This window comes from Nicotiana tomentosiformis, chromosome 9 (genome assembly GCF_000390325.3).
Source record: "Nicotiana tomentosiformis chromosome 9, ASM39032v3, whole genome shotgun sequence".
In the NCBI taxonomy this organism is placed as follows: domain Eukaryota; kingdom Viridiplantae; phylum Streptophyta; class Magnoliopsida; order Solanales; family Solanaceae; genus Nicotiana; species Nicotiana tomentosiformis.
Window position 1 is genome coordinate 35,930,358 of NC_090820.1, and position 16,760 is coordinate 35,947,117.

General features: G+C 41.0%; 1 protein-coding gene across 1 annotated transcript; it reads right to left on the bottom strand.

Moving 5' to 3' along the window:
- Nucleotides 1-6: 6 nt before the first annotated feature.
- LOC138898598 (secreted RxLR effector protein 161-like) lies at nucleotides 7-960 on the bottom strand. The gene is made up of 4 exons (XM_070184674.1): nucleotides 928-960; nucleotides 483-731; nucleotides 252-351; nucleotides 7-101 (listed from the first exon to the last, which is right to left on the bottom strand). The coding sequence occupies exons 1-4, from the start codon at nucleotides 958-960 to the stop codon at nucleotides 7-9; spliced, it is 477 nt and encodes a 158-aa protein (XP_070040775.1).
- Between the last annotated feature and the right edge of the window lie 15,800 nt (nucleotides 961-16,760).

Sequence of the window (16,760 nt, forward strand, 5' to 3'; positions counted from 1 at the left end):
TCCCCCTTAATGCATTTGTTTGACAACTCCAATGCACTCTAGAAGGTAGCAAAACTTGTCTATAGGAAGTGCTTTGGTGAAGATATCAGCAAGTTGTTCTTCTGTCATGCAATAATATAGCTGAATTTCAACTTTTTTTTGTGCCTCTCGGATAAAATGATATTTGATGGAAATATACTGGGTTCTTCGCAATGGCAATGCATGGTTTGCTATCGCATAACAAAACAATCCCTCCCTTTTTATTTTTTTACCAATATCTTCAAGAATTCTCCCAAGCCAAATAGCTTGAGAAGTAGCCTTAGTTGTTGAGACGTATTCTGCTTCGACAATAGATTGAGCAATAATATTTTGCTTTTTGACAACCAAAGAACAAATATTTGAACCAAATAAGAAAGCATAACAAGAAGTACTCTTCATGTCATCTATACTTCCAGCCCAGTCAATAATAGCCAATTAAGTCTAAATTCCCATCAAATTTGTACATTATCCCATGATCCATTATTTTTTTGCAAGTAGCGTAAAACTCTTTTTGCATCTCCAAAATGTACATGGCTTAGTTCTTGCATGAATTTGGATAATGAACTAACAGCAAACATAATGTCAGGTCTCGTTGAAGTAAGATATAAGTATAACAGGCTTTCAATCAAGCTCCTATAAAGTGGGGTATTAGCTTTCTTTGCTCCATCATCTTTCCTCAACTTTTCGTTTGCTGCTAATGGTGTGGCCACAACCTGCAATCCATCATTTGAATTTTTGAAGAATACTTTTAATATAGAGATTTTTACATGGTAGAACTCTTATATAATAGTATTGGCCAAATACCTAGACAACCACATAAACTTGGCTCCAATTTTCATTTTGGCACTTTAACTCACACTAGTACTAATTGAACGCTCCAACTTCAATAAAAATATACCCATTACATACAAACACTGATGTGGCAAAACCAATTTTCTTCATCGCGCGTGAATGGGTCTCAAATTAGATTTTTTCCTTTTCTTTTCCAAAAAGGCACATCTTTTTTTTCTTTATATTCCTCATCTCTCCTGCCACAAAATCAGCCTTTCCTTTCTCCCTTCTCTCTTCTTACAATCACTGCTTCATTGGTACATCTTAAATAATTCACTAATCAATTATAATAATAGCAACAATTTTCTAATCTAACACAAAGAACATCAAATAAAATAGAAAAAAAATTGCTCCTGCCATTACATGAACAGAATAATGTCGGTGCCCAAACTAGTGTTCGCCGGTAATGAGAATTCCGGTATGTTCTAAAGTTTAACTATCATGGCCAAGATCATTCTCTTTCCTTTTGCATTTCACTATTCTCATCTTCTTTTTCAAAATTCTTATGGCCTTCTCCTCAAGATCTGGGTTTAGAGCATATTTACTTACCAATTTTCAATTCATTCTTCATTTTTCTATTTATTCTTTTTGGTTAGATTAAAAAATAGTTGTCGATTATACTGATAGAAGGATCTAACAGTCGTGTGAGGTGGGGGAGAAAGATAAAGGTGGGTCTGGCAAGAGGAAGACGTGGTTGTGGTAGGGGGAGGTGGTGCAGCGAAGGCCGATAGAAAAAAGTTTGAAAATCGTGGGGGCTGGGAGCCATGGAAGAAAACAGGGTCTGAAAAGGGATGTTCTGAGGAACCTTAAAATTGTGAGGGTGGTAGAGATTGAAATATTGGGGACATGATAGCGGCTACAATGGAGTTACAGAAGAAGTTATTTTGCTATCTTGTTTTTCTTTTGTTTTGTTTCCTTCTTTTTTTTGGGTTTTCTCAAAGCACTTTTTTTTATCTTCAAAAGCCATATGACATTTTTTTGTTCGTCCAATTTGCCACGCTGTTGTGCGTGCAGTTCACGCGGCTGAATTTACTTAGGCATTTTACATGAGGTGTTTATTAGGTATTGTATACGGTCAAAATAGATTTCGGCCTTCCTACGTTCGATCGAGTTCGAGTGTTAAAAAGTCGGAATTAGATTTTTGGGAGTGAGCTCCAAAGTCGGCACTAACGAGCCTCGAGCCCGAAGGTCGATCGAGGAGTCGGCTCGATAACCCTATCGAGCCCGTGACCGAATCGATCCGCAAGACACTACTTCGAGGTCGAAAATACGCGACGCCCATCTCGGAGGTCGGACTCGAGCCAAGACCGAAAGACCCAACCCAGTAATGAACTCGAGCCAGTATCGAGCTCACAGACAAGAGCCGTTGCGACCACACCAAGAGAGAGAATTTTGGCGGGAATCAAGGAAGAGACAAGTCATCATGGGCCTTCCACTATATGTTTTATTTTATTATTTTTTGTAATAACCCTCTTCTATAAAAGGAAAAATCCTTGTAAGCTAACAGTAGAATGCATTGTAACAAAAGATCACTTTCTCATATTGAAAGATAGTTCTTCATGCTTATTTTATTTTACCTTATTTATTCTTTTGCTCAATATTCCTATTCTCATAGTCAAGAATATACATATCTCTATTTCTCTATACGATTTATATCGAATTGTATCGCATATCCTTAGAACCACACACAAAATTAAACGTTATCCGATTTTTTCGGTAAATAATTTGGCGCCCACCGTGGGGCTAAGGGTAATAGTGATCGTTTGATACAAATATAAAGTGCACGTCATCTTACAACTTCAAATCAGCAATGGCTTTACTTATCGACCACGAAGCCGGCCTTCAAGATAAAACCAACAACTTGGCACCCGGGGCCGGAAGGCCAATTAACGATGGCACTGAGGCTCGAACCGAAGTACCCAAAATTCAAGCCAAAATACCATTGGATGTCAATTCACAAATAGCTTTGGAGGCAAATCAGCGTTTCGAACCGGAAAGAAGCATTCAGGGCGGTACTCGATCCGTAGCCCGAGACACCCAAAATGCGGGGAAAATTAGGGCCAGCTTACGTATGATCTTCGAGATGCTACAAGCCCAACAAGTAGCGATAGCTCAGTTACAGAGCCAAACTCGCGCACAAAGCAGGCCAGATTCCAATCCACTTCGAGAAGTCACCCCAGAACAGAGCCCGCCATAGTGAAATCAAACGAGTAAGAATCGGGGACTACTCCCGGAATTACTAAATTGCTCGAGGAACTTACAAAACGAGTCGAAGCCAACGACAAGAGAGTGGAAACATACAATGCTAGGGTCGATCAAATCCCCGGGGCTCCACCAATGATAAAAGGGCTTTATTCGAAAAAATTCATACAAAAGCCTTTTCCGTCGAGTGCGGTGCCGAAACCAATCCCCCAAAAATTTCGTATGCCCGAAATTCCCAAATATAATGGTACAACCGATCCTAACGAACATGTCACCTCTTACACATATGCCATCAAAGGCAACAATTTAGAGGACGATGAGATCGAATCCGTGTTGTTGAAAAGGTTCGGGGAGACCCTCTCGAAGGGAGCGATGATCTGGTATCACAATTTACCACCGAATTCCATTGATTCTTTTGCCATGTTAGCAGATTCGTTCGTAAAGGCACATGCTGGTGCCATAAAGATTGCAACAAGGAAATCAGACCTCTTCAAAGTAAAGCAAAGGGAGAATGAAATGCTGAGGGAATTCGTATCCCGATTTTAAATGGAACGCATGGAATTACCACCGGTCACAGGTGATTGGGCTGTACAAGCTTTCACCTAAGGGTTGAACGAGCTAAGCTTGACAGCATCACATCGGCTGAAACAAAATTTGATCGAGTATCCAGCGATAACTTGGGTAGATGTACACAACCGATACCAATCGAAAATTAGGGTCGAGGATGATCAGTTGGGAGCTCCGTACGGAACCGTGCATCAGAACAGGTCAGTTACTAAAAACCAAAAGGAGATCAACAAAGAACAAAGGTCAAACAGAGATCGATATCGACCGTACATCGCAGATCGGGTGAACAACAGTTCAGCACGCAATGCAGTTTAGAACAATCGAAGGATTGATCAAGGGCAAAATTCTCGGGGACTTATGAGTAAGAGCGGCTTCGATAAATATGCCGATCCTATAGAAGCACCTCGATTATCAGAATATAATTTCAGCGTTTTGCATCCGCTATCGTGTCGGCCATCGGACGCATCAAAGACACTAAATGGCCTCGACCCATGCAGATCGATCCTGCCCGAAGAAATCCCAATCAAACGTGCAAATATCATGGTAACCATGTCCATAGAACGGAAGATTGCAAGCAACTAAGAGAGGAAATACCCCGCTTATTTAACAAAGGGTACCTTCTGGAATTTTTGAGTGATAGGGCGAAGAACCATTTTAAAAACATGGATTTCAGCAAGTAAAATGAGCAAGAAGAACCGCAGCACGTCATTCACATGATCATCGGTGGCATCGATACCCCTCAGGGACCAGTGCTTAAACGTACTAAAACATCGATTGTGAGGGAAAAACGATCTCGGACTCAAGATTACGTACCCATGGGGACTTTGTCCTTTGATGATGAAGATGCAGAAAGGGTCATCCAACCTCATAACGACGCACTGGTAATATCCGTACTCATGAATAAAACTAAAATTAAGCGTGTGTTAATCGATCCAGGTAGCTCGGCCAACATCATCCGATTGAAGGTAGTAAAGCAGCTTGGCCTACAAGATCAGATCGTACCCGCAACTCTGGTTCTAAACGGGTTCAATATGGCATGTGAAACCACCAAAGGCGAGATAATCCTACCAATAAACGTGGCCGGAACCATCCAGTAAATGAAGTTTCACGTGATCGAAAGCGATATGAGATACAACGCCCTTTTCGGAAAGCCATGGATCCACAATATGAGAGCTGTACCTTCGACCCTACACCAGGCCCTCAAATTCCCGACATCGAGAGGTGTCAAAACGGTGTACGGAGAACAACCAGCCGCAAAGGAAATGTTCACCGTCGAGGAAGCTAAACCAATGTCCTCACCTTCGCCGATAAAAGGATCGGGCTCGGAAGGAGAACGAGACACCAAATAGCAATCACAGACATCGGCTTTGACCCAGCCAGACAACCAGAAAATCGAAGAGGATGATGATCAAAGGATCCCTCGATCTTTTGTGATTCCCGAGGACTCCGACGCCACCAAATCAACAATCGAGGAACTAGAGCAAGTCACATTAATCGAGCACTGGCCCGAGCAAAAGGTATATTGGGGAACGGGGTTGAGCCCCGAACTCAGGAAGAAACTCGTTCAATTTCTTATCGATAACATCGATTGTTTTGCTTGGTCCCATTTAGATATAACAGGGATCCCGCCGGACATAACGACGCATCGGCTAAGTTTGGACCCCAGGTTCAGACCGATGAAGCAAAAGAGAAGACCCCAGTTCGATGGAAAGCACGCATTCATAAAGGACGAGGTAACCAAGCTTCTCAAAGTAGGGTCCATTCGGGAGGTGAAATATCCCGAATGGTTAGCCAATATAGTTGTAGTCCCTAAAAAAGGGAAAAAACTTAGAATGTGTGTGGACTATAAGGATTTGAACAAAGCATGCCCCAAAGATTCCTTTCTGCTGCCCAACATCGATCGCATGATCGATGCCACAGCCAGCCACGAGATCCTCACTTTTCTCGATGCCTATTCCGGGTATAATCAAATCCGGATGAACCCGGAGGACTAGGAAAAGACTTCATTTGTCACCAAATATGGAACGTATTGTTATAATGTGATGCCCTTCGGGCTAAAGAATGCATGGGCTACTTACCAACGCCTAGTAAATAAAATGTTCGAAGAACAAATAGGAAAATCAATGAAAGTTTATATTGATGACATGCTAGTTAAATCCCTGCGCGCAGAGGACCATTTGACCCATTTGCAGGAAACGTTCGAAATTTTGAGAAAATACAACATGAAGCTCAATCCCGAAAAATGTGCTTTCGGGGTCGGTTCGGCAAGTTCCTCGGTTTCATGGTGTCACATTGGGGAATAGAGATTAACCCCGATAAAATAAAGGCCATCAAAGACATCGTCGTTGTGGTCAGCGTGAAGGCCGTACAAAGGCTAACGGGTCGGATTGCAGCCTTAGGCCGATTCATTTCAAGATCATCTGACCGAAGTCACAAATTTTTCTCTCTACTCAAAAAGAAGAATGATTTTGCTTGGACCCCGGAGTGCCAACAAGCATTAGAGGAACTAAAGCAACATCTATCAAGCCCACCACTACTTCACACTCCAAAAACAGACAAAAAACTTTGTTTGTACTTGGTAGTATCGGAAGTCGCCGTAAGCGGTGTCCTAGTTCGAGAAGAGCAAGGTACGCAATTCCCCGTTTATTATATGAGTTGAACCTTAGGAGAAGAGGAAACTAGATATCCGCTCCTAGAAAAATTGGCACTTGCACTGATAAGCACCTCTAGAAAGTTAAGGCCGTACTTTCAATGTCATCCCATATGTGTGTTAACCACTTACCCGCTTCGTAATATTTTGCACAAACCCGAGTTATCAGGCCGACTGGCCAAATGGGCCGTCGAACTCAGTGAGTACGATATCAAATATCAACCCCGTACGACCATCAAAACTCAAGTTTTAGCAGACTTCGTGGCCGATTTCACGCCAACCCTCATACCCGAAGTCGAAAGAGACCTCCTGTTGAAATCAGGTACATCATCGGGGTTATGAATCCTTTTTACGAATGGGGTTTCGAACGTGAAAGGGTCCGGGCTGGGCATAGTTTTGAAACCACCCACGGGTAACACTATTAGGCAATCTATTAAAACTATCAGGTTGACTAACAACGAGGCCGAGTATGAAGCCATGATTGCAGGTCTCGAGCTAGCTAGAAACTTGGGAGCAGAAGTCATTGAAGCCAATTGCAACTCTTTGCTGGTGGTGAGTCAAGTAAACAAAATCTTCGAAGTTCGAGAAGGTAGAATGCAAAGGTATTTACATAAACTGCTTGTCACTTTGCACCATTTCAAACAATGGACTTTATGGCATATCCCACGGGAATAGAATAATGAGGCCGATGCGCTTGCGAATTTGGGGTCGTCGGTCGAGGTAGATGACTTGGGCTTGGGGAATGTTGTTCAACTTTCGAGATTGGTAATCGAAGAAGGTCACACCGAAATAAATTCTACAAGCTTAACCTGGGATTGGAGAAACAAGTATATTGAATACTTGAAGAGCGGAAAACTCCCATCGGACCCTAAAGATTCCAGAACCCTATGGACTAAAGCTGCTCGATTCACGTTGGCTTCGGACGAAACGTTGTACCGAAGAACATTCGATGGACCATTGGCAGTATGCTTGGGTCTGGGAGATACCGATTACATCCTATGGGAAGTGCACGAGGGTACTTGCGGGAATCACTCTGGAGCCGATACATTAGTTCAAAAAATAATCAGAGCAGGGTATTATTGGATCGATATGGGCAAAGATGCGAAGGAATTTGTTCGTAAATGTGACAAATGTCAAAGGTTTGCACCAATGATCCACCAACCCGGAGAGCAACTCTACTCAGTCCTATCCCCATGGCCGTTCATGAAGTAGGGAATGGATATCGTCGGCCCTTTGCCATCGACCCCAGGTAAAGCCAAATTTATTTTATTTATGACTGACTATTTTTCTAAATGGGTTTCAGCGCAGGCGTTCGAGAAAATAAGAGAGAAAGAAGTTATAGACTTTATTTGGGATCATATCATATGCCGATTCGGGATACCCGCCGAAATAGTGTGTGACAATGGAAAATAATTCATTGGCAGCAAAGTAACAAGATTCCTCAAAGACCACAAAATAAGAAGGATACTATTGACGCCATACCACCCTAGTGGGAATGAACAGGCCGAATCAACGAACAAAACTGTCATTCGAAACTTAAAGAAGAGGTTGAACGACGCTAAAGGGAAATGGAGAGAAATCCTGCCCGAAGTCCTTTGGGCATATCGGACGACGTCAAAATCCAGTACGGGGGCGACCCCATTCTCCTTAGTATATGGGTCCGAAGCATTGATACCAGTCGAAGTTGGTGAACCCAGTGCCAGATTTTGATTCGCGATGGAAGAATCAAATAACGAGGCTATGAATACCAGCCTCGAACTATCGTAAGAAAGACGAGAAGCTGCTCTCGTCCAATTAGCCGCCCAAAAGCAGCGAATCGAAAGATATTATAATCGAAGAACCAAGTTCCGCCATTTCAAGCTTGGGGACTTAGTGTTAAGAAAAATTACCATCAATACCCGAAATTCGAACGAAGGAAAACTAGGACCGAATTGGGAAGGACCATATCAGGTGCTCGAGAACATCGGAAAGGGATCGTACAGGCTCGGCATTATAAACGGCAAACAGCTATCAAGCAGCTGGAATGTATCACATCTAAAACGGTACTACTGCTAAGGTACGACCTTTCCATATTCGTTCATATTTCAAAATTGACCCCTGCAGAAGTCCGAACAAGGGCTAAGATGGATCTTTCTCTTGAAAGCACGCGTTGCACTCTTTTTCCCTTAGACCGGTTTTATCCCAAATGGGTTTTTCGGCAAGGTTTTTAATGAGGCAACCATTGATTGTGCTGCATTTACAACAATATCGGAGGCCTCGCAAGAGAGTTATTTCACAACAACAGGGTTCCAATAGGCAAAATTATAAGAGCCAAATGGTCAAAACGAACCATGCTCATATAGATTGGCCCGAACCCAGACGTGTAATAACGTGCGAAGAAAGTTCTCTTCTTTGTCGGCATCTTATATCCAAGGAAAATTCCTCTATTTTGAGATTTATTATGCAAACAAAATTAAGTCAAATTCGACCATCACGCCCACGGGCTACATTACCTCGAGTTCGAATCATTCACTCGACGACTAAAGCCTATATGCTACTTTTATTTTGAGTTCGAGCAATCACTCACTCGACCATCACGCCCACGGGCTACATTACCTCGAGTTCGAATCATTCACTCGACGACTAAAGCCTACGGGCTACTTTTATTTTGAGTTAGAGCAATCACTCACTCGACCATCACATCCACGGGCTACATTACCTCGAGTTCGAATCATTCACTCGACGACTAAAACTCTACGGGCTACTTTTATTTCGAGTTCGAGTAATCACTCACTCGACCATCACGCCCACGGGCTACATTACCTCGAGTTTGAATCATTCACTCGACGACTAAAGCCTACGGGCTACTTTTATTTCGAGTTCGAGCAATCACTCACTCGACCATCACGCCCACGGGCTACATTACCTCGAGTTCGAATTATTCACTCAACGACTAAAGCCTACGGGATACTTTTATTTCAAGTTCGAGCAATCACTCACTCGACCATCATGCCCATGGGCTACATTACCTCGAGTTCGAATCATTCACTCGACAACTAAAGCCTACGGGCCACTTTTATTTCGAGTTCGAGCAATCACTCTCTCGACCATCGCACCCTCGGGCTACATTTCTTCGAGTTTGAATCATTCACTCATTGATTAAAGCCTACAGGTTACTTTCACTTCAAGTTCAAGCGAAGCACAACTCAACTATTACACCTACGAATTATATTTCCTCAAGATCGAATCACTAACTCAACTAGTAAGCCCAAGGGCTACGTCACTTCGAACGAATCAATAATAGAGACTACAAAGTCCAAGTTTGATTGAATTGTTAAGATCCTTGTGAAAACATTTATAAAGGCACGCATAAAGTCTGCACAAATCGGCCAAAGTTGTCTATATACAGAAATTTCTACCGTCATCGTCATCATCATCGCCATCAGAAACCAAGGCTTCAGCTTTAGCTTCGAGCTCTTTAGCCTTTTTTATCTCTTCAGTAAGGTCGAGACCCCGAACATGTATCTCCTCGAGGGTCTCCTTCTGAGACCTATATTTGGCAAGTTCAGCAATCCAGTGTGCTCGGGTGTCGGCAGTATCCGCCACCTCTCATGCCTCAATCTGAGCAGCCTCGGCATCAGCCCGATACACGGCAATGGAATTATCCGCCAAGATTTTAGATGACTTAACCTCGGCCTTGGCATCGGCAAGCTGGGCTTCAAGCTCCTCGATCCTCTTAGCTTGAGCCGAACTCTTTTGCTTGACGTTTCGAAGCTGGACATCGGCCGATAATAAGTTGGTCAGAATGGTCTCTTTTTCCGCAGCCAGGCGATCAATAGTCTCCTTCCACCGATTACATTCGGCTTTGATTTGATCGACTTCTTCCTGAAGTAACCCGATCATTTCAACCTTTTGCTGCAGCTGAGACAACAAAGGGTTAACTTCTGAAGCTCGACCTCACACTGGCCAAGGTCGACCCAAAATCTACTAATGGCCTGCACAGTAGGGAAAGAAGACAAGTCAAATTCAGAAAAAGAACAAAGAAACCAAGTATAGTAAAATCATTTCCCAAGTAATGAAACGTTGGTCCTCTTCCAGTAGAAGAGAAGCGTCCCCGATATCGGAAGCATCACCGACTCCGGTAAAGCAATCCCAAAAAGGATCCCCTGCACTAGAGCCTCCGCCCATGTCGGGGGTCTTCAATTCTCGAGCTTCCTTTAATGCCTCCTCAGAAAAGGTGGGAAGAGAAGGCGAATGACCCAATGTCATAATCCCAAGTGAATCACTCGGGTCGTTCCGATCAAGACTCGGGATCCCGGAATCAACCCCGACCGGTACAGCTGCCATCGGTTCAGGAGCTTCGGTGACATCGATAGCTCTGGAAGATAGAGACACCAAGGCCGAGGCACCTCCTTCTTCCTCTTCTTCTTCTTCTCTCAGTCGTTGGACCGAGTCAATCGAAAGGGCAATTGCTTTCCTCCTCACCCTTCGAGTTTCGGGCTAGGGGCCCTCTAATCGAGAGGCAGCTTTGCACTTCTTGTCTTTCCCCAGTTTCGGGACTGGGGACTTGGTTCCTTCTTCACCGCTCGAAGGCCTCAAAACGACATCCTTGGTTACGCCTGCATGAAAAAAAATCGGTAACGAATGGAACACAAAGAGCGCTTTGAAGGAAACGAGAAGTAAAACCTTACCATGGTTCTTGGCTTCCCATCTGCCTTTAGCCAAATCATGCCAAGCGCGTTCGGCATAAGAGGAAGTCGAGGCTAACTTCCGAACCCAATCCTCGAGGTCAGGCACCGCTTGTGGCATCCAAGGGGCAACTGTATATCGGGAAGAAACATAAAAAAAAAATATATTCTTATTTATGAAAACAACTTACGATCAAAATTTCATTCCTCGGGGAACAACATCTTCTCTTCCGGAATAAGGTCACGGGTCCTCACCCGGATGTAACGCCCCATCCAACCCCGATCCTTGTCTTCGTCGATGCTCGACATCAGAGCTTTCGATGCCCGACGATGAAGTCTGATTAATCCTCGAAAGATTTGAGGCTGATACAACCGAATGAGGTGATTCAGGGTGAAATCCAGCCCCCTGACTTTGGTGGAGAAGCGAAGTAGGATTACTATACGCCACACAGAGGGATGAATCTGACCAAGGGTGACCTGATATCTCTTGCAAAAATCGATGATCAGCGGGTCGACCGGACCCAATGTGAAGGGATAAGTGTAAACACTTAAAAACTTCTCCACATGGGTGACGACACTCTCTTCGGGGGATGGAATTTGCAACACAACCTCGGAACCCCAGTTACAGTCTTTTCTAACGGCCTCGAGATGACCCTCCGTTATAGAGCACATATACATCGACACGTGCTCGCATCAACCCGGGACGGATGAAGGATTCTCAACCCTAAAATCGATCTTTAGAATACACGGGCCGGGGATATAGTCATAGGTGGACGGCTCCACCGGCGCCTTGTCGCCGGACGGCCGTGAGGAAGAAGCTTTCTCCTTTTGAGGCACAATTTTCGAACTCTTGGCCATTGATATGGGAGGAAGAAAGACAAAGGAGAATGAAAAATAGACGGCACCAAAACTCTGGTAGCAACAAGAAAGGAATAAAAGATGAGAAAATTTGGGGGAGTGAACGCGTGAAAGAAGTAAATGATAGATGGAAGAGCTATTTATAGACTCGCATCGTGACGGTTCAATATCACAGGTGGCCGACCGCCATCTGACAAGCATTAAATAACTTGAAAGGCTGAATCGATAGGACAACTATCACATACGTCATAATCAATCCCCGTGAAAATGTCGGCTTATGACCTGATCGAACCACCAAAATCACGTCGATTCTCACCGCATTCTTCGTGAGAAACGAGAGGACTATCTGTATACAGTCGAAATAAATTTCGGCCTTCCTACGTTCGATCGAGTTCGAGTGTTAAAAAGTCGGAATTAGATTTTTGGGAGTGAGCTACGAAGTCGGCACTAACGAGCCCGAAGGTCGATCGAGGAGTCGGCTCGATAACCCTATCGAGCCCGTGACCGAATCGATCCGCAAGACACTACTTCGAGGTCAGAAATACGCGACGCCCATCTCGGAGGTCGGACTCGAGCCAAGACCGAAGGACCCAACCCAGTAACGAACTCGAGCCAATATCGAGCTCACAAATAAGAGCCGTTGCGACCGCACGAAGAGAGAGAATCTTGGCGGGAATCAAGGAAGAGACAAGTCATTATGGGCCTTTCACTATATGTTTTATTTTATTGTTTTTTGTAATAACCCTCTTATATAAAAGGGAAAATCCTTGTAAGCTAATAGTAGAAGGCATTGTAACAAAAGATCACTTTCTCATATTGAAAGATAGTTCTTCATGCTTGTTTTATTTTACCTTATTCATTCTTTTGCTCAATATTCCCATTCTCATAGTCAAGAATATACATATCTCTATTTCTCTATACGATTTATATCGAATTGTATCGCATATCCTTAGAACCACACACAAAATCTAACGTTATCCGATTTTTCCGGTAAACAGGTATACATTATTGAAGTTGGAGTGTTCAATGGGTACTAGTGTGAGTTGAAGTGCCAAAATGGAAATTGGAGCCAAGTTTAAGTGATCGTCTAGGTATTTGGCCAATAGTATTTATATTAGTGTTACCATATTTGAATTATTCCAATAATAGCAGATTCTATTACAAATGTAGCATATTTGAATAAAATACTAGTATTTAATAGTAACTCATTTATTCTCTAACTCTTCTTGAAAACAAGGGATTATGTTTAAATTCTTAATATATTATTTCTCTTTCTATCTCATATCACTCTACCATTGACTCTCCTTCTTCGGATATCCAACCTCTTCACTCCTTTCTCTATTGCCTTTCCAAGTATCAAAATCCTTCTTTTAATATTCGTCCATCCATTAATCTGTCAATTTGTTCGATTTTGTTTTTTTATATTTCCTTGTGATTTTGGTTTGAATCTCAAAATTTTAGAAAAAATAAACAAACAAACACACAGACATATATATATATATATATATATATACACACACACATATATATACATATACGGAATACCATAATTATACCATCTATATAATTATATATACACATTTTAATCGAAGCAACATCCATGAGTTAATCTTTCTAAGAATATACCGTATTATTAATTATACATGTTTATTATTATATAATCATATAAGATTTTTATTATACCAAACATATAAATAATTTATAATGTATGTATACCAAATATATATCTTAAATATTTTTACTAAATATATGTATTTTATATTTTTCAGAATATAAGGATGTTTATAGTCAACATACATGATTTCTTCCAATATTAGACATATTATTAATTATACATGTGTTTTAATGAAAAATTAATGAAAATATTATTAAAGAGAACATATTGACTGAATGTATATTTTAATTCAAGAAAAGTAACAAGTGCCGTAATTTATTTGTGATTGGTAGGACTTGTGCATCATTAATTAATATGCCTATTTTAGTGAAATTTGGTAGGGAGTTTTATTTTTGGATGAACGTTATCATCTTTCCTTTTATTTTTGCTTATTTTTAGGGATTATAACTAGCATCCCTATTTTAATGGGATTGAGTGATTTTCTGCTATGCAATATATTTATTTAGTTGACACGAATGTAAAATAACTATTGCTACTAGGTTCTTGAAATGTTTTCTTAAATATTGCCTATTTATGTTTTTCCCCCTTTAATATACTTATTTTGAGAAATACAAATACATTCTCTCACTTGAGAAACTTCAATGCCCAAGAAATAATGCAGCAACCTAAGATCACTTATTTCATAGGTATGCAGCATATCTTGCTTGAATTTCATCATCATCTTCACATCAAATCCTGTAAAAATCATATTATCCACATAGAGGCAAACAATGACAATGGTGCCATGTTCTTGCTTCACATACAAGGTGGCTTCACTTTTACTTCTCTGAAAATTAGTTTTGAGAAAATATGTATCAATTTCATTGTACCAGGATCTTTACGCTTGCTTTAACCCGTAAAGAGCTTTTTAGCCTGTATACCTTCTCTTCTCCCCCTTCAACAAAAAACCCTTGAGGCTGTTTAACATAAATTTCTTCTTCAAGTTTTACATTTAGAAATGCAGACTAAACATCAAGTTGAAAAATCTCCCTTTTTTGTGTGCAGCAATAACAATCAAGATTCTTATTGTCTCAAGTCTTGCAACTGGAGAAAACGTACCATAGAAATCAACACTTGGCTTTTGAATGAAATCTCTAACAACCAACTTTCCTTTGTGCTTCTGAATTTCTCTGATTTGATTGAGTTTAATTTTGCAAATCCATTTTTGACTTACAATCTCTTTTTCTTTGGGTATATCATTAAGCTCCCAAGTATTGTTTTTCTCAATCATCCAGATTTCGTCTTCCATAGCTTTCTTCCAAACGTCATGCTTTATTGCCTACTCATAATTTTCTATCTCAATGCAAGCAAAGTTGCATCTTTGGTAGATGTCACTCAACATTCTTGTTCCTCTTGGAGGTGATTCTTCATCTTCTGAATCTGAGATTTCTCCCCCTTGAGGAACATCTTCCTCTTCCTCTTCTTGGCTTGGCACATCTAGAGAAATATAGAAGAATTCTCCACCTGTTTATCTTTCTAATTTCACGCAATTTATTTCATAAAAAATATCACGCCCCATACCCGGGGAGGAACGACTGCTACCTGGTGCCTAACTTTACCGAACACACTAATCTATAAATCATGTACCACAACATATATAAAAATATTTAGGCTAAAAATGCCATAACGTATGAAATTAGCTCATAACCAACCCACAATGAAATGCATATAAGGGCCGACAAGGCCATCATATAAACTAGTACGATTGTCCACAGGTACATCTGTGTCTACAAAAGCCTCTAAGAGTATCTGACATAAGTGACGTGATCAGGACAGGGCCCTGTCCTACCTATAAAGTCTATATACATAACCACAACAAAAGACCTCTAGACTCAGTTGCACTCCGGATGATATGGGGTCTTACCGATCAACTGCTGAACGCTGAAACTGCTTATTCTAGAGGTTCATCAGTCTATCTATCTAAACCTGCGACATGAAATATAGTTCCCCCAACAAAGGGATGTCAGTACGAAAGAATGTACTGAATATGTAAGGCAGCTGGATAATCAAATATAAGTACAAAACTCAAATAAAGGAATGCTGAAGGAAATAACTGAATATATATCTCAAGTAACAAGGCAACCTGAAAGGCATATACTCTACTCTCACGCTTTGTCGAGTTACGAAAGTCTTTCTGAGGGTGCCGATATAGCTAATATACACTTTTTGGGAGAAGCAAAAGACTACCAATAATCATATGAAACTCATCTTATTGGGGCAGTACCAAACATAACGTTCATGAAATTATCAAACATATAAATAGAGCATCTATGAGGTTCTATTTCTCGGAATCACACTTGAAAGGAAACTTGTTTGGAATTCATGCTAAAGAAAGAAAGGAATAGCCTTAACCTACCTTTGAAATCAAGTCTTCAATGATGACAATGGAATAAGCTTCTTCCCAACTATTATACAACAAATAAAATAATACTAGTATCAACAAAAGAAATATACCAACTAGCTAATGAGCGACAAACTTGTTCTACGATAAATCGAACAATATCTCCCCCATTTTCTTAATTCCTTAAGTTTAGAATAACAACAAAAATCACAACTAGCAACCATACGTCCAACACCTCAAAAGCAACAAAAATAGCCCCAAAACGTCCTATAAACAACCCTCAACTCAACTACTAGATTCGACCAGTAACTTCTATCATTTAAGTATATCTAAAGCTCAAACTAAGCTATACACGTGAAGAAGAAGAAGGCAATCTTACCTTAAACAATAATATACAACCCTTAAACAACTTGCTTCAACCTGAAGAAATCTCCAGCTCAACAACAACAAGCGAGAACTAAGCTTATACGAGTACTACGGTCGTTCGGAAGGAAGAATTACCTCAAAACCTTGGTGGAATTTGAGTGATTGATAGGGAGATGCTTTGGGAGCATTTAGGGATCATAAGGTTCTGTTTTAAATGAAAAATAAGGTAGGCAAAGGACTGCACCATTTTATAACATGAAAAATAAGGTAGGAAAAGGACTGCACCATTTTATAACATCAAAAATTAACTCCATCACTTACGTGGGTCCCAATGGGGATGCCTGCAAACTAGACTTGTAGACCTTCAATTTGGTGGGTGTATCACTTTGTAAATCTAAGTATATAGGAAAAAAAGCTCAGTGACATCAAACCCAAAGTTTAGTAAACTTATGAACATAATTTGCTAGAACTTTTGCCGACTTTTGTTTTACAACTTGCTTGACTTCAACACTTAGCATACAACTATTATACAATTTAAATGCCTTATAACACGACATTGTTATCATGTTAAGCACTCCTAGTATTACCCCAAAAATATGGGTTGTA